General features: G+C 35.7%; 1 protein-coding gene and 1 long non-coding RNA gene across 3 annotated transcripts; one reads left to right on the forward strand and one right to left on the reverse strand.

The window, feature by feature from the left end:
• Positions 1 to 1,600: 1,600 nt before the first annotated feature.
• On the forward strand, positions 1,601 to 7,744 carry LOC122346974. Of its 2 annotated transcripts, XR_006251185.1 has the most exons (5): positions 1,601 to 1,740; positions 2,091 to 2,310; positions 5,386 to 5,465; positions 5,556 to 5,626; positions 6,113 to 7,744. It is a non-coding gene; the product is annotated as an uncharacterized LOC122346974 (long non-coding RNA). The 2 variants fall into 2 exon arrangements; XR_006251184.1 differs by having other exon boundaries at positions 1,618 to 2,310.
• LOC122346973 (uncharacterized protein C1orf226-like) lies at positions 7,522 to 14,670 on the reverse strand. The gene is made up of 3 exons (XM_043241907.1): positions 13,972 to 14,670; positions 12,931 to 13,222; positions 7,522 to 10,336 (listed from the first exon to the last, which is right to left on the reverse strand). The coding sequence occupies exons 2-3, from the start codon at positions 13,209 to 13,211 to the stop codon at positions 9,787 to 9,789; spliced, it is 831 nt and encodes a 276-aa protein (XP_043097842.1). The 5' UTR covers positions 13,212 to 13,222; positions 13,972 to 14,670; the 3' UTR covers positions 7,522 to 9,786.
• Between the last annotated feature and the right edge of the window lie 2,341 nt (positions 14,671 to 17,011).

The raw sequence follows: 17,011 nt of genomic DNA on the forward strand, positions 1-17,011 counted from the left end.
CCCTGAACGCACATTTAGGAGAATAACTGATTGTAGCATTGTTTTTCCAGCTAAACAAGTACGCTAACTTAGCATTAAAGTATCTGTAAACATATTATGGTATTTTTACGACAAAAACGTAAATACAGCAACTTTAAATGGATTCTGTCTCTTTTCCACACTCCCTCTAAAAGCGTCCTACGATAAGGGCGGAACGCTTTACGGCAGCAGCGAATGCAATTACACTGACGTAACTGTAGGGGGCTCGAAAGTCGTAAAAATACACAAAGATACATTCAGTTGCATTAAAAACATTCTGTTCATGTTTCGCTAAAAGAAACGCAAAAACGTTCCCAGATTCCATCTGGGGTAATAAGTCATAAAACAGTGTAGGAAAAAAACATTTCAGTCGTTCAGGTTTTGTTGTATTTCTCATTTAGGATGGAGACCGTAAATACCCTCTCCTGGCAACTACATTCCCAAGACCCCCATGGCACGTCTGTATCATCAGTTCCCTGCGGTTCTCTATAGCTCCACATCCCTGGCGAGCAAGCAATTTACTGCAGTCTAATAAAAGAGGCCTTGTGCAGGGTTCTCATTGAGGTAGGCGCTTTCCCAACATTGTCAACTCAACGAATTACAAAAGAGGAGAAGTTTTAATGAGAGGGTATTAATTAGTGCAGAATTCTCTGAAATAAAAGGGCTTGTTCACAATCAGGATATTTAGTTTAGAAAGTGAATGTTAACCTGCATTGCAGCCTTTGCCACTTGAATTTGCATAATACCTATGCACGATTGCACAATCTTGTTTTCTGCATATGTATGGCAAAATGACAGGGGAATCCAGGGAATGTTATGGTTCAGGATCACTGCCTTCTGGGTACTCAAGTGCTTACAGTGTCTCCATACTGACGACATGCACATGCACCTACACCTACACCTTGAGTTCTGGAACACACAAGAAAGCACGCTTACCCTTTTGTTAAATGGATTATGCGTTATTTTGAGAGAAGGACTATCCTATTTAATTTAAACATCATAAAGCAGCATTTCTCGATCATGCTTGTGGAATTCCAAGCCTATGCATTTTTAGTAGGCTGTTTGTTAAGGCAAGCTTCAGTATTCCTACAGTTCTTATACGTAGTTAGGGATTTTAATAAACCCCTCTCCCTATAAATAATTTTTAGCACATTGATTTTTGCAACACTTTCACCATATGAGTGATACCTCAAAACATGCAGCTATTTGAAAAAAGGTGAGCTAATTATATTGTATTAGATTATGTATTGTATTATATATTTAGTGCAGGGCAATTAAAAAATCCCAAATAAAAGTTCATATTTGCATAATAGATGTAAGTGTACTGTGTATGTTGTTGTATGTGGAGAAAACAACTGCAGCATGTTTTTTTTTGTTATATGATATTAAAAAATAATGTAATATACAATAATATAATAATGGAGATGTAGCATTTTCTTTCGACAAACTAAACACTTGGGTTTGCACAGTTTTTTATATATATATATACATTATTTAAAAAATCTTTACAGAACAAACAAACATAGGCCTACTAAAGCCTGTTTTGATGCTTTTTTGTTTAATGCCATCCTTGAGAGATCTGCTCTTACAGCTTAGAACCGGACCCAGACCAGTTCAGCGATGCTTCAGGCCTTACCACACTTGACTGAACAGCAAAAATGTAAAACATTGCCTTCGGTTACAGTGGATGGAATCGTAAGCTGCGGGGACCACAGAGCACAGGTCTGAGACAGCCAGAAGAGCGTATTTACTTTGCCGCTGTACTGCCCATTCCTCACTAATGCTAGCTATTTTCTTAGAGCCGCTGATTTCAAAATACCTTAAAAATAGAACAGATTCCCTTTCGCTCTCTTTGTTCAACTCTCTCGTCTTGTCACTCATATATGGCCTGACCATAAACGTGTAGATAAATCGGGAACCTTACTGGGGGAAAGGCTCTTTACTAAACATTGCTCCTTATCTGAAACAAACATACACACACGTGTGCTGCACCGTGACGATCAATAAGACAGATAAATGATAACTCGGTGGGTTGAAGCTGACTCATACAGTCTCATTGTGTTCTCTTCTAGCACTCAGAGGTCAGGGTATCACTGATGGGAATCTGCGTGAGACCCAAACATCAATGATTGGTGTGATTGCAGACCACGGGGGAAAGATGGCCATATCCACATAGCCAGGAGTCTTCTGCGTTTTAGTACACCGCATCGACTGATGGCTGATTCTTATCAGCAGCGCTGTGTCCAGATCTCACGAACTTCTCCGTCAGTTTCCAGTTTTCTGGAAGATCCAGTAAGTGGTCTGGACTGTGCTTTTTAAGTTTAAAGGGATACTGTACACAACGGTCAATACTATGCTAGTCTGTCAACCTCGTGCTATTCCCAAATGACTTTGTTTCTGCAGTGGAGCACAAACACAAGTTTTTATATACAATTACGGCGAATGGGGACCGAAGTTTTAAACTCCCGAAAGGACGCAATAGCACTGTACAAGTGTCATAAAATAGTCCATATGACTCAAAGCCACCTTTGTTGTCATCGTTCACTGATGTTTCTACTACTGCAATTGGATTATGGATTCAAGGCTTTGAATTTAATTCAATGATTCAGTTAGGTGCTGGCCTGTTTTTTGCACTAAGCTGTAAAAGTCAAACCACTTTTATGATACCTTGTGGCACTTTTGTGTCCTTTTTGAAATTGGCCTTAGTCTTTGTTCATTGTAATTACATGAAAGCAGAGCCACTAGGACAGTTTTTCTTCATCATATGAGTCTAGAATGACATGCATATGAGTAAATAATAGTACTATCAAGCGATTAATAATGATTAAAAAGGTTGTTCACATAGTATGTGTGTATACTGTGTGTATTTGTTATGTATATAAAAAATATATTACTTTATTAAACATATATAATACAATGTAAAATATACACTGTATGTTTGTGTATTTATACATACATAAATTGTGGATGCGATTAACCACGATTAATTATTTGACAGCACTAGTAAATAACACTACTTTTTAAAAATAATATTAGATATCGTATTTCTTAATTTTTATTCATATAAGGTTTGTATGGTTTCAGACTATTTGTAATGTAGTGCATGAATCATACGGACCGCTTTATGATACTTTTGTGTCCTTTTATGTGGGGAAAAAAACATTATTAGCACAGTTCGATATTTCTTAATATTTCAATTGCACGGTTGTTCAAGCTTATTCTTCACTAGACAATTCTTGTCATAAACATTCCAGTTATTTTCCCTGTGCTTTTTAGGCAAGCAGCAACTTTTTCATGTCAAAAATGCATGGGCTTTTGCTCATTCTGGCTGTACAAAGGCACAGCGGTGACCTTCTCTCACCATAGTAACACAATAACAATTCAAACTCTGTTCTTAGTATTGTGCCTGCAGAGTCTCTTTACACAAACAGCATTCTGGGTCTTCTCTTGGCAGACAGATGAACGGGAGCTGGAATGTAAACAGGAGGCAGATTTGTGAATACGCAGCGTGTCATCTTTATTTAGCACCCTACCGGTGACATGATTATTTTTCCACTTTTCACAGTATAACCCTCCTGATTCAAACTGGACTTCTAGCTGAGTATTATTATTGAATAAAGAGTCATGCAGGCTGAAGGCTCTCTGGGACGTCTAGGGGAATAAATTATGCTACAGCAAATATATATACGGGAGGTGTTTTAGAGTTTCTATATTTAAAAACATAACTGGTACAAAAACATGTTTTTTTTTAACACTTAAATGATCTGCTGTGTAATCATGCCTTTGGTGCATAAAAGAGATTTCGGTTAATAATGGAAACACATAAACATTCATAACGGTAGGGCCTTTTAATCAATTAAATGGATACAGAACTTACTATTCTCAGAGGTTGATATGAATCGTTGGAGTAAATATATGATAACCTAGAAGCCAAAATATTTTATTTGTTTCTTCTACGGGAAGTTGAAATGAGTTGTTTTTTTTGCTGAGGAGTCCAAATAATTTGTGCACGAACGCCAAATGACTCAAATCCTGCCCCTACAAGGAAATCCTCTTAATTCTCCAACTGTTAGATCAGGAAGGATGTACTAGAAGAGGTTTTATCTTTCCTGCAAATGCTACTAAATGATCAGATAAACACAGACCCTGCAGAGATTATTTTATTTTAATTTCATTTCATGTCATTATTTCATTTTATGCTCCCTTTTCCCATGTACCTCGACCCTGTTGAGTTCTGCTTTGGGCTATGTTTAACAATTAATGTTATTTAATAACTAATAGTGGTCTTTGGGCACCTGCATAACAATTCAAGCTGATGTCTTCTGTTTATTAATATTTTTTTGTGTAGCACTGGCTTTGTAAACGTTCCAGTCCTAATTTTCTGTAAAACATAATATCCTTTTATTTAGTGTCTACATAAGTTATTTTTACCTTTAATATGATTCTTTAGCACATACATGATATTTCATCAGGTTTAATGCTCATCATATATATATACAGTATATATATATATATATATACCAAACAAACCCATCTACAGACTATAGGAATTTGACTACGACTTTACAAGAGATAAGTGTTCAGTTTAGACTAAACTAAGAGGGTGATCTGAGTTTATGTGTGAATATTAGACTGATACGATCATATTTTCTGGATATGGTTGATCTCTGCTGCTGCATTTTGAACAAGCCACAGCTTATTTATGGAAACACTGGGGCATCCAGCCAAATGTGCATTACAATAATCAAGTCTTGAGCTTTTCTGCATCTCGAATAGAAAGATATTTTGAAACATATTTATGAGGTAGAAAAACGCTGTTATGAACGAGAGACATTAGAAAAGAGGCCGTCAAATGCTAATGCCATGCTTGCTAATAATATCACCCAGAAAGAACAACAAAGGAGGCGCATCGCATTTTGCCATTGTTACCTCAGGTTTGCACAAACAAGATATCAGAAATCTGACGAGTAGAATCTAAACCAGTTTAGTGCCAGTTCACAAATAGCACCACAATTCATTTACATCTTAAATATAAAACAATACATCGCAGAAGAAGCGCTACAGAGGTTAACCGCATGCGAATGCAACGTCCTTCGTTAACAGTATTCATTGATTCACCGATTTATTCATGCATGTACGCATTCATTGTGGGTCACAGATTTATTTTTGAATTAATATTCAACACTATTAAGAATAAATCATCCATTTATTGCAATTAGGTAGTTACGCTTATCAAACCAGTCCTACATGAGGTTTCAGACCACATTATTTGGATATTCATTGTCATGTAAATTTAAACTATCACATTAGCATACAGACTGCAGGCCATTGTTTTAGTAGATTTTTCTATCACTTTTTTTTCCCCAGACCAACCTCCCGTGCCTGCAGATTTCGCTCTACTGTTTCTGCTGCTGCTGCTGACCTGTAAACTGCAAGCTACATATAACGTAAGTTCATGTGGTTCACCATCATGAATCTGATATGTTTGTTAGACGACATCAAATAGAAAATGCGTCTGTTCTCCATATTGCCAAAAGCATATGTTGTCTGCGTGCAACGGAAAGCACTTGAAGTGGAACAATGCCTGCAGAAGCGCCAGGAGCTCCAGGTGGGTGACGTAGTACTTCCTGATTTGCTGTTCTCATAATAAGTCTTGTCATTGGAAACTTTCTCTCATCTTTCAAAATTGGCCCTTTCAGCCAATATGGCAACTGTGGTATTTTCTCCTGGGATCCTGCTGAGTGACTATACTGGGAAACAGGCTCAATCTCTGTTTGTGTATTTTACCTCACAATAACGACATATAAATGCAAAGTGATTGTTTATAGATATCGTACACGCATCGATAATTAATTGTGAAACGAATGACCAAAGATTCAAATCATTTCACACAATCTTTAATGATCCTAGGGCAATATGGGTAACTTATAAACATTGCATAAGGGACTCTTTTAAGGCGGGATGTTTTGGGATACAGAAGGTTAAATATTCAAAGGTGAATAAGACTGAAAAAGAGAGAAATACTTCAAACCCTGCAGAGAGACATTCAAGGACAACAAATGAATTCTGACAATGCATTCTTCATGTCCTGCAGGAAATCCAGCACTAAATTAAAGTGTCCCTCCCTTCTCCAAGAAGTCTGGTGGCAGCAGATTCATCCAGTCTGAAAAATGTCTTATTTGATCTCGATTCTTAGTATCAGCAATCCTTTGTAGTGGGATTTTATCTAAAATTACTATACACACACACACACACACACACACATAACCATTTAAAAGTTTGGGTTGTGCTACTTTTATTTGATCAAAAACACATGTAAAATCAGTCATTGTGAAATATTACAATTTAAAATAAGTCCAAATAAAACAAATGCAACAGAATGCCATTTGCCTTAACATTTTATTTTTATAACGTACTGAATCACAAGTACATTTCGGTATAAAACACCAGTAACAACTGCAATGATGAACAAATTGAATTGCACAGGAACAGGTGAGAAATGTTGTGAGCAAAGTGGGCAGATGTAACAATGATCACGAGTTCAGTCTCACGACAACCCCATATATTATACTGACTGACAAGTAATTCAACTCCACAACTGATTTCAGTACTCCATCATCACCCGTTATTCTACTTGTATGACAAAATCTTTCCTTCGAATTAAAAGTTACCCTCACGCTCAAAGCAGTCAGTCTAAACAAAATGTCTGGCTGGCAGTGGTAAATAGGATGCAAGGTTATATTTTAGGAAAAGAAATGGTAAAACTACAATAAACACTGAGATGGGACAGAGGATAAAGATCCCACCCACTGCCCCAAATGATCAGAATTTGCATCTAACTGCTTGCTTGTTTTTTAATTCAGCAAAAGCTTAATTGGAGATAAAACTGTGTAGAGCACCAGAATGCGGTCTAAACTTAAGATTCAATATTTCACACATTCCTTTGGATTAAGAGATGAAATTATTTCGAAATAAAGCATTTAAGTGTTTTAAAAAATGTGCATTGCTTGTATGCTGAAGTAGAGCATACATTATATATATATATATATATATATATATATATATATATATATATATATATATATATATATAATATAATTAAAAGGTAGTTAAAGTTTTCAGCTAATAAAGAGTAGTAAAGTGATTAAAGCAGCTTTAAATTTCATGATATTGTAGTGATCAGAAAATGCTATGAAGCGTCCATGCACCTGAATCTATAAAATATTTCTTAAGTTAAACATGACTGGAAAGGTTGATTGAAATATACAGTCTGGTGTGGATTCAAGGTGATGGCAAACTTGTGAATCAGTTCTGTAAAACCAAACCTCGCACAGCAATCATTAAGACATGCTTTATTGTTAAAGCAGGCTCTTTAATTACAGCGACGCAGACCCTGTAAATTCTGCTCAATAAACTGCCTTCAATGAAAAGTAAAGTTGCATAAAATCCATTTGCTGAAAATAAAGGCACCAGCACCCAAACTTCATGAATAGACAGCTAGCATAATGGGAAATCACTTTAATATACCCAGCTTCTCGAAATACATTTCAGTGCAGTCATAAAACCTTCATATACATGCGTTTTTCCTTCAACATTCGTTTTTCTTCATTCAAACAAACCGTGACAATGATGGGACCGCTTTGATTGAAATTAATATACACGAATCATCACACAGAGAAAAAAAAAGAAGAAATAAGATTCGACATTCAACGTTAAATTAATAATTCACCCAAAAATATAAATTTGCTAAAAAATGTACTCACCCACAGACCATCTAAGATTAAGATGAGTATTTTTCTTTATTGAAAGAGATTTAAAGAAATTCAGCATTACATCTCGAATGGCCTGAGGCTGAGTGGAATTTCAGCCAATTTGAATTTTTTGGGTAAACTATTCCTTTAAGTTCCCACCAAGCATCTTCTCAACTTTAAAGAGTGTCTTTAAAAGCTAAACAAAAGATAAATATTCCTTCCTTTCATTCATTCGGCTGTAGTCTCACCAGCACATATACACAGTCACGTCATAAAACACTTCATATCTTACGGTCCAGTTACACAGTATCAGTGGTCCACATTAATTCATCAACTGTTAACGTATCTGCATGAATTTACTTTACTCTCAGTTCTCATTGTAGTGTTATGAATTATGCATCATTGCACTATTGGTATCACAAAGGTAGTGTAACCAAAACATGGTACGGAAGCTCAGATATTAATTAATGCTATATTGCCAATACATACAAAGTCAATTTCATTAACGCATATCAGCCATTTCTTCCCAGCTTTGACTTACAATCAACATCTCAGTACATCTATACATATATGCAGAATGACAGTATATCTCTTTAAATAACAGGAGTGAAAATAGTGGCATTGTTAGCATCGGAATAGCTCAAAATCTCTGTGTGGGATAAAGAACAGGCCTGAGAGAATGTCATGGGAGTCAGGCTGTCTACACAAACAAGAGGACGAGAGTCCAGATTAGTGTTGAGTTATAGCATTCCAGGAAATTTCAGAACCCTTCTGCATACCTTCATGTTGACTGAGCCTCATTACTGGCATTCCTCGAGCCATCATCACCTTGACTATTATCACTATGACACTGCCTACAAAGGTAGGATCCTAGACTTTCTCCATCAGACTGGGAAAGTTGATCTGGAGGTCACATAGTGTCAAAAATAACTTGGAAGGAGCCCATACTGCTGCTGTTAGGTGCATAACGCTTTATAGACTGACCCAAGGTCATGTGCGCTCGCTTATACTGCCACAGAGCACAAGCTAAGAGATGTGGTCAGCTAGCCATGGATGTAGAATTGATATGAAACTATAAAAAAAAACAACAACAACAAAAAAAAAAACAACACATAAGACTTGAAATGGTACTTGCGGAACTGCAAAGACAGCTTTAGAGGTATAACAATAACACTGAAAAATTCTATTCTTAATGAATATTTTTGGCTATTTTCCCAGTAAAATAGTCTAAAAATCCTTCAAACCAAAAACACATTTACATACTCTTTACATACAAAATGTAAAAGTAAAATACATTAAAACTACAATGCTGCAATTAATTGACCAAATGCTTTGAAATATTTAATAAAAAAAAAGAAACTGATATATATATATATTATATATAAAATAAATTTTTAACAGCCATTATTCCATGATCCTTCAGAAATCAGTCTAAAATGCAGATATATGCTGATCCTGAATGCATTTGTGTCAGGATTCTTTGATTTGAAATTCATTAGAACAGCATTTATGTGAATTCAAAATCTTTTGTATCATTATTAGTCATTTTTTATAGTTAAATTGAGTGAAACAATCTTTCAGTGCAGTAGGAAATACAAAATTCACTAATATTTATGCTATAATGAGAATAAGCCTTAATATTCTTTTGCAGTAGTGTTGCTTCAAGCTAATTCATTTGAAGTTCTACTGGAATATTTGACTGGAAAAAAAGCCAAGAAATACTAATTAAAACTCCTTTTTGCAGTGTACTATTGACTTTGGCTTCTGTTAATTGATTCATCATGTTTTGTTTGTTACAGGTCCACAAATACTTTAAAATACAATCTTTTAAATTGATTATGGTGCTACGATTAAAAACAAAAAACAACAGTGATTTTTATCATTTGAATAATTATATCTATGAAATAACTAAGTACAATCAGCGGTACTTAAAGGCAAAATATGAAATGCAGAATGAAAGCAGTTTTTGTCATCGCAGAAGCCTGGAGAATCAATGATCTTGAGGGTCTCAAGCCTGTTATTCGAATGACAGCAGGTCGGGGTGGGATTCTTCGTTCTCCAGGCTGACGGTCCGGTAATCCGCCGTGCCATTCCCCAACAATTCCCCCTCAGTGACGCTGATGCGGCAGCCCCCTTTCCCTGGACACGGGGTGGAAGCCATTCTAGTTTCCGAGCTGGCCAGTTTCTTTGGGTCCAGATTGTCTTTGTGAATGAGATCTGGAACAGAGAGCAGCAGCTGTGACTGATCGACTTCCTCTGAATCTTTCTCATCCGTCACCACAGCTGTGGGCTCGTTTTTTAGTTCTGAACCAGGCGTCTTCTCCATCTGGCTGTCGACACGGTCGCCGGGTCCTGAAGGTTTCTCAGGGCCGGACTCTTCAGGCTGAAGCTCAGCTTTATCTTTGGAGATCTTGTCAGGTGAGGAGACGAAGGAGGATTCTGGGGAGGCTACCACGGGGTCAGAAGATATCATCATGTCCTGGGTGGTCTTCAGGGCCCGTGGGAGACGCTTTTTGCCGGTGGGAGGTGGGGGATCCAGCCGAGGGAAGGAATCCAAGGAGATGTGACTTTGAGAGAGAGAGAGAAAAGAAAAGACACAATGTAATCATACAAGATATAATGACCACAAAAGATCAGAGCAAATATGTGGCCTGAATTTCTTTATTCTCCAAAATAATCCTTCTAAAAAGTAAAGATTAACTCCAACTCCTTCTGATATTTCCCCTCTGTAATACAAAAATCACACTTCATTTGAATAAATCTTATTAAAGATACATTTTAAAGCTCAGACTGGGAGTAAGGGAGAAGGGGCAAAAGTAAACCGTAGAACAGGTTTTCTGTTGAATTCAGAGGATCATTTTTAGACAGGATAAAAAGATGAAAAAACAGCTGGACAACTCATTAGCTTTGCCATATTTCCAAAGGAGGAAAGTTAATGTGAATATTTTTGAACTTTGGATTGTGAAAGTTGTAGTTTACTTAAAATACTTGTGAGACATTATTATGAAAAACAAATGTTTTATGAAAAAAACAAAAAAAACCCAACAACAATAAACTAAAACAAACAAAAAAAAAAGTATAAATGTATTTATTAATTTATTTTACATTCAGCAAAAATGCATTGAACGCAAGCAATTCGGTGACAGACTTACATGGAGTAACATTTTTTTAATTGGACAATAACAAGAACTTTTTATTGACCAGATTGACTTCTTAAGGATCATGTGGCATTGAAGACTGATATAATGACTGTAAAATTTACTTACCATTAAAAGGAATAAAGATAGTAGGAAAAGAAGTATTAAAAGTATAAGAAGTTATTTTGACTATATTTTGGTGAGAAAGAGAGTTTTCGTTCAAAATCCCAAGCTACTGAACTACAGAACTGTAAAACATATACATTAATATAACACTGAAAAAAGGTCAGTGGACAATAATAGCAGATGCAATGATGTCATTGTCCTCTCCAGTCACATGAGATGCTCACCGTCATCGAGTGACATTCCTCTAGTGAACTTTCTATAAATATCCCAGGACCACGACACAATTCCCTCAATAATGGCACATATCTGGGCAATAATAGCCTTACTAGAAATGATAAGAAGTTGGTTTCTGGTAAATGCATCATTTCATGTATCATTTTATGACAGTGGACTTTGCGCTTTTTCTGCTGAAGATAAAAATGCTGCTGAAAGCCATAAAGTCTAATAACATATCTCATCAGGCCCCTGAATTTTAAGAGTTCTTGCACAAATTGTGAAGTCCACTACTTAACATTTGTCTTTGTAGCACTAACTCAAAGCAGAAATGTCTGTCAATCACCGTCTTAACAAGCTTTATAATTTTAAACTTACTATAAATGCATTATTCCAATAAAATTTATGAGCAGGTACAATAAAAAAAGCTGTAAGGAACGTGTATACTAAATGTTACACAACAAGAAAGAATCCAGCCAATTAAGCCAAAGCCTCGACACAAGCCAAAGTTTGCCTGATGCAACACATGCACATGGACTCGCACAAACAGACACATGTACATTCGCTTGAAGGCTGCTGATAATGATGGCAGATGCCCCCCCCCCCTCCTCAAAGAGATGTCAGTCAAATCTCTGCTAGAAAGAACGGAGTTCACATAACAACAGAACGCATTTGTCCTGTTTTCACATTCAATGCTGAAAGAGATGAGAAATAGAGAAATGGTACAGGCCATCTACAACGATAAAATATCGTCTAGAAGGGCTGAATGAACTAATCAACAAGCATTGGGATGTATCTCGGATTAATTACATTTTTGTTTTTAAAATAAAGCCTCTAATGCTCAGCAAGTCAGCATTTGTTTGATCAAAAATACAATAAAAACGGTAATAATGTAAAACATTACAATTTTCTATACTATTCTACAAAAGATTATAACTAAGAAATAACATTATTTCAAATCTAAACCAAAATATTGAATTATAAAATTTATATTTATATTAAAATAATAATTTTATAATTTTTTCTGTGATGGCAAAACTGAATTTTAAGCAGCACACAATCCTTCAGATCTAATATGCTGATTTGGTGCTCAAGAAACATTTATTATTATTATCAATACTGAAAACTGTGCTGCTTAACAGTTTTGTGGAAACAGTGATACTTAAGGTATTCTTTGATCAATAATTTGAAATAGAAATCTTGTAAGGACACATAACGCAACATCAATTGATCAATTTATGCATGCTTGCTGAATAAAAGTATTAATTTCTTTAACCAAAAAACACTCCACACTTCCCGAAAGATCATTTAAGGAGCCATTACAGAAATAATAATATTTGATATATTTTTTTAATAGGATGAAATGCATTCATTCAGCATTTGTGAGTGAAGGCGTACTGGAACCAGATCAAAAAATCTCCCCACGTTTAGAGGAATATTGTGTTGACTTCCTTGTTTATTTGACATTTATTAGACGGGACAGTGAAGAGGGGGTATCGAATTGGGACATGACGCAGTCCAGCCCTGAATCTGTCTCTGTAGAGGCACTATGGGCCTTAAATGTCAAGAGCAAGTACCATGGCTGACAACTTCCTAGCAATTTTATTCCAAGCGTGAAGTCAATTGAATATAATGACCGTATTGAGGTCATTGGTTTTTTGCAGCAGCGAGGGTGAAATCTTTACCTGTTTCTTGCTGTAGTGTGGCCCATCTCAGCCAGGCTGGACCACACTGGCTCCACGTTCTTGTTCACCTCTGTGACTCCGATGTCTCCGAGGCTGCTGGGATCTTTTCGTCGAAGCAGGTCGTTTACCTTGGCTCCCATGGCTTTGCCCAAGTTGAAAGCGTTCTGAAAGCGTTGGCTGCCTCCCGTCTTTGATCCCGCAGATGTGTCTGTGGAGGTGCTGCTGCCCGCCTGTCGAAAGCTCAGCTTCGGCTGTTCTGCAGCGTTGCAGTTCTCAAACATGCTTTGGTCCACTAAGGAACAAAAAAATAAAAGGTTTTCAGACAAAGGGAGGCACTGGGGAACCTTTAATGAAAACATTCATGCCACATTAACATTTAAAGGTGAGCTGAGATTAAAGGCATGACTGTTTAAAATGGAAGAGTTTTCAATTTGTTCAACATAAACTCAATATTGTTGTTTTCTAAGATCTTTAAGAATAAATGTAGGGATGCATTATCATGTTTTGGCTGATAACTGAGAGCTCTTTTACATAAATTGGTAACACTTTACAACAAAGGTACCATTTGTGAACATTAGTTAAACTAACAGTAAAAAATAATTCTAAAGCATTCACTAGGCTTAGTTAATGCTGATTCTGACATTTATTAGTTACTAAAATGAAAAGTATTTATTAATAGACCTAATTGTGAATGTGAACAAATACTTATTGCTCATTTTAGTTAATGTTAGTTAATTAGATACAGTAAACAAATTGAACCTCATTGTAAAGTGTAAACAATAAATTCATAATAATATCATAATCATTATAAATAATACAAATGGGTTTAAGGATCGCAACCTTCTAAACTGGATTCTCATGTTGATAAATATATCTCAAATCATAGTCAAAATTTTATGCATCAAAGGTTGAACAATGGACAAGTTCATGCAGAAAGAAAAAACACACAGGGACATCAACATTGGCAGAAAATAGCCATTCAAATAAAATAATAATTAAAAAAAAACAGCATTTGGCAGGTCAGGAGAAGTCGTTTCTTACCTCAGAACCATTATTTCATGGTTGGCATTTGAGTAACAAAGAGAGCATAATTTATTGTTTGCAGCTGACAAAACAGTATATTAATGCTCATACATGCAACTCGAATAGTATTTATAGGCCAATGGACATCACAATGTTAAAAAAAAAAAACAAAACACAAAGTTTTTACCTTTTAAAAGAGTGACTGAAGAGAGGGAGACTGACAAAGATGGAAAGATTTGCAATTTGCCAACAAAAGCAACCCTGACACGGTGCTCTATTTCAACTTCAGCTTCAATTTAGGCCATTCAAAACTGTTTACAATAAAAGCTGTATATTACTCTGGCTCTAATCAAATGTGATTTTACGAAACTCTTGAAGGCATTTGATGTGGCATAGTTATTTCCAGCTTGTTAAACTCAAATAGTTTCAACACTTACTCACGGAAGAGTAAGAATTCTCATTAGCTTGTGACAGTCTCTCAGTGACGACAAACACGGGCCACATACGAGACTAGAGAGGATTTTCCACACAAATATTTGACAAAGCGAAGTTATTTTGATGCCGACAATGTCTTGGCTCTGCAGGCAAAGACAAACAGATGAATGAGGGGAAATTTATGTGCCAAAAACAGCATGTCGTTGTCATGGCAATCAGGGAAAAAAAAAAAATGACAACAAAAAACCCACAACTTACCATTTGCGACGGGTTTGCTTTTCTTTTCTAGACACGCGCCGCTGAGTAACGAGACCAGCTTAAATCATTCACAGAATTGATCTTCAATGTGCGTCATAACACTGAATTAATTTTGCTATGAAGCTTAAACTAGCACAGCATGCTGCTATAATGAGTACTAGAGAGAAATGAGAAGGAGAAAAGATGGTACTCGTCTGTGATTTCAGGTGATTGTATCATTGCACATATTTATCTGTGCTAATAACTGAAATAATTGATGCCCAAGCTGCTAAACACTTCACTGGCTGATGATACAATACACAGAGCGGTTCTACTATGTTTGAGTAGTACCGGCCTCAGACGGGCCACCCACGGCCCACCTACATTTCTCTCACTGACCGTCTGATGCATATCACACACAAGCAAAAACATTTGTGTGCATGTACAAAACTACCAAATAATGCTACACATTTGCTGCAATCATTGCTGTTAACAGAATACATGCCATCAACTAACTGCACGATTTTTATTGTACATTTCTGACGTATGGACATGACCTTGCTTCTCCTAAATATAACTTTTATTTTTAATTGTATTGTGTGAAACGCTATACAAATAAACTTGTATGTGTGAAACACCACGACTCCATAGGGACAAATTCTTTAGAAATTCTGACAGACCTTCAGTCCAACTAGTAAAACAACTTAACTGGGCTTCATTCCAACCTAGTCTAATAGTTACTCAAAATTCACTGGCCAATGGTGTAACTGTAAAGTATAAAGTATTTTTCATCAGCCTATTATTCTAGTATTATCATCTATTTTTTTCTGTTCCAAAAACTAACTAAAATCAAAGCATGGGTTGGTTGAGTTATATGTTATTCAGCCTTCGGTAGCTTTCACTCAAGAACACATAAAAAATGCTTCATCACTTGCATAGTTTTGTGAGACTAGATTTTGAGTGAGAATGAGAGAGAAGGATGTATAGCAAATCATCAGATTCCAATTTTGAGTGTGATGCAGTGATCATTGATTCTTCTCCACAGGGCTGGACATTATCGTGTGGCTCGAGGCTGCAGTTTAAAATACCTCACTGAGACTCCGCCACAGTAGCAAATGCTAGGAGGGCATCTGACACGCTGCTATTCTGGGCTGGTTTATGAGCTCCTGATGTGTCCCAGCAGGAAACCTCTGGACCAAACACTGTCCAGCACACACACACACACACACACACACACACACAGAGACATGCACGCACGCACGCGCCACATGGGTTGACGCTCTTTTCTGAGAATTAATTTCCATGACATTTCCAGCTGTTTGAGTTTAGTGCATGAAGACATTAAAAAATCTTCTACAGCCTACACTTTTTTTTTTTACAGCCACAATTTTTTACTGATTAAATATTTTAGTGTTCAGTATCTGTCACATTTTAGAAATTCCAATTATTCAAGAAATTATAACCGCATGCACCTACAATTATTATAACAAACTTATTATATAAGCTATAATATTTGATATATATATATATATATATATATATATATATATATATATATATATATATATATATATATATATATATATATATATGAAAACTATATTTGAAAAAATATTAAAAGATATACATGGATTAAAAATGCTATTTGACAGTGACGTTTTATAGGAAATACAACATCTAAATTATACCTTTTAAATATATAAAATATAAAAATATATTTTATTATTACAATTTCAAAATTCTACAATTATGCTGGACATTATTATAATAAAATGATTCATAGTTTTACAAAGTCTTAGAAAAGACATTCCATTTCAGAAAGAAAATACATATCTATCTTTTGATGTAGAAATAATTGTAAATGTATATATATATATGAAGACATATTTCTAGGTTTTCCATTAACTGATGATAAAATCCTGTTATGCTTTTAAGATTTGTCCACTTTAGACATTCTACTAACTACAAGCAACTATGCAAATACAACTAATTCTCATTCATTAGCAAATACATGTACAAACTCCGAGTTAATAACTGTAAGGTTATGTTTAGGGTTAGCAGAATAAGTTGACATATACTTGCAAGGAAGTTAAAAAGTCTTAGAAGATATTAAGCAGACGGTCTACTAATACTCTAATGACTGCTAGTTAGAATGTCTGAAGTAGACTAATCGAAATAAAGACTTGCGTTCTCTTATGACTCGCTACATTTTGGTGTGATTATATTTCGATGCACTACATCATTTAACACAAAAGCCTACCATCTCTACACGGACAAATCGAAGAATAACAATGAATAAATAAAGCAATTTAACCCATTATCTCCAAGCTGGCTGACCTCAATGTTCAGGTCAGCAGAAGATGGGTCAACCATCAATATTTCATTT

This window comes from Puntigrus tetrazona, chromosome 6 (assembly GCF_018831695.1).
Source record: "Puntigrus tetrazona isolate hp1 chromosome 6, ASM1883169v1, whole genome shotgun sequence".
In the NCBI taxonomy this organism is placed as follows: Eukaryota; Metazoa; Chordata; class Actinopteri; order Cypriniformes; family Cyprinidae; genus Puntigrus; species Puntigrus tetrazona.

What these genes read in the sequence shown, in the direction of transcription:
- LOC122346973 (XM_043241907.1), bottom strand. Translation starts at nt 13,211, where the DNA reads ATGTTTGAGAACTGCAACGCTGCAGAACAGCCGAAGCTGAGCTTTCGA. An exon ending in CACACTACAGCAAGAAACAG is followed by an intron (nt 10,337 to 12,930) that starts GTAAAGATTTCA and finishes TCTCTCTCAAAG; the next exon opens with TCACATCTCCTTGGATTCCT.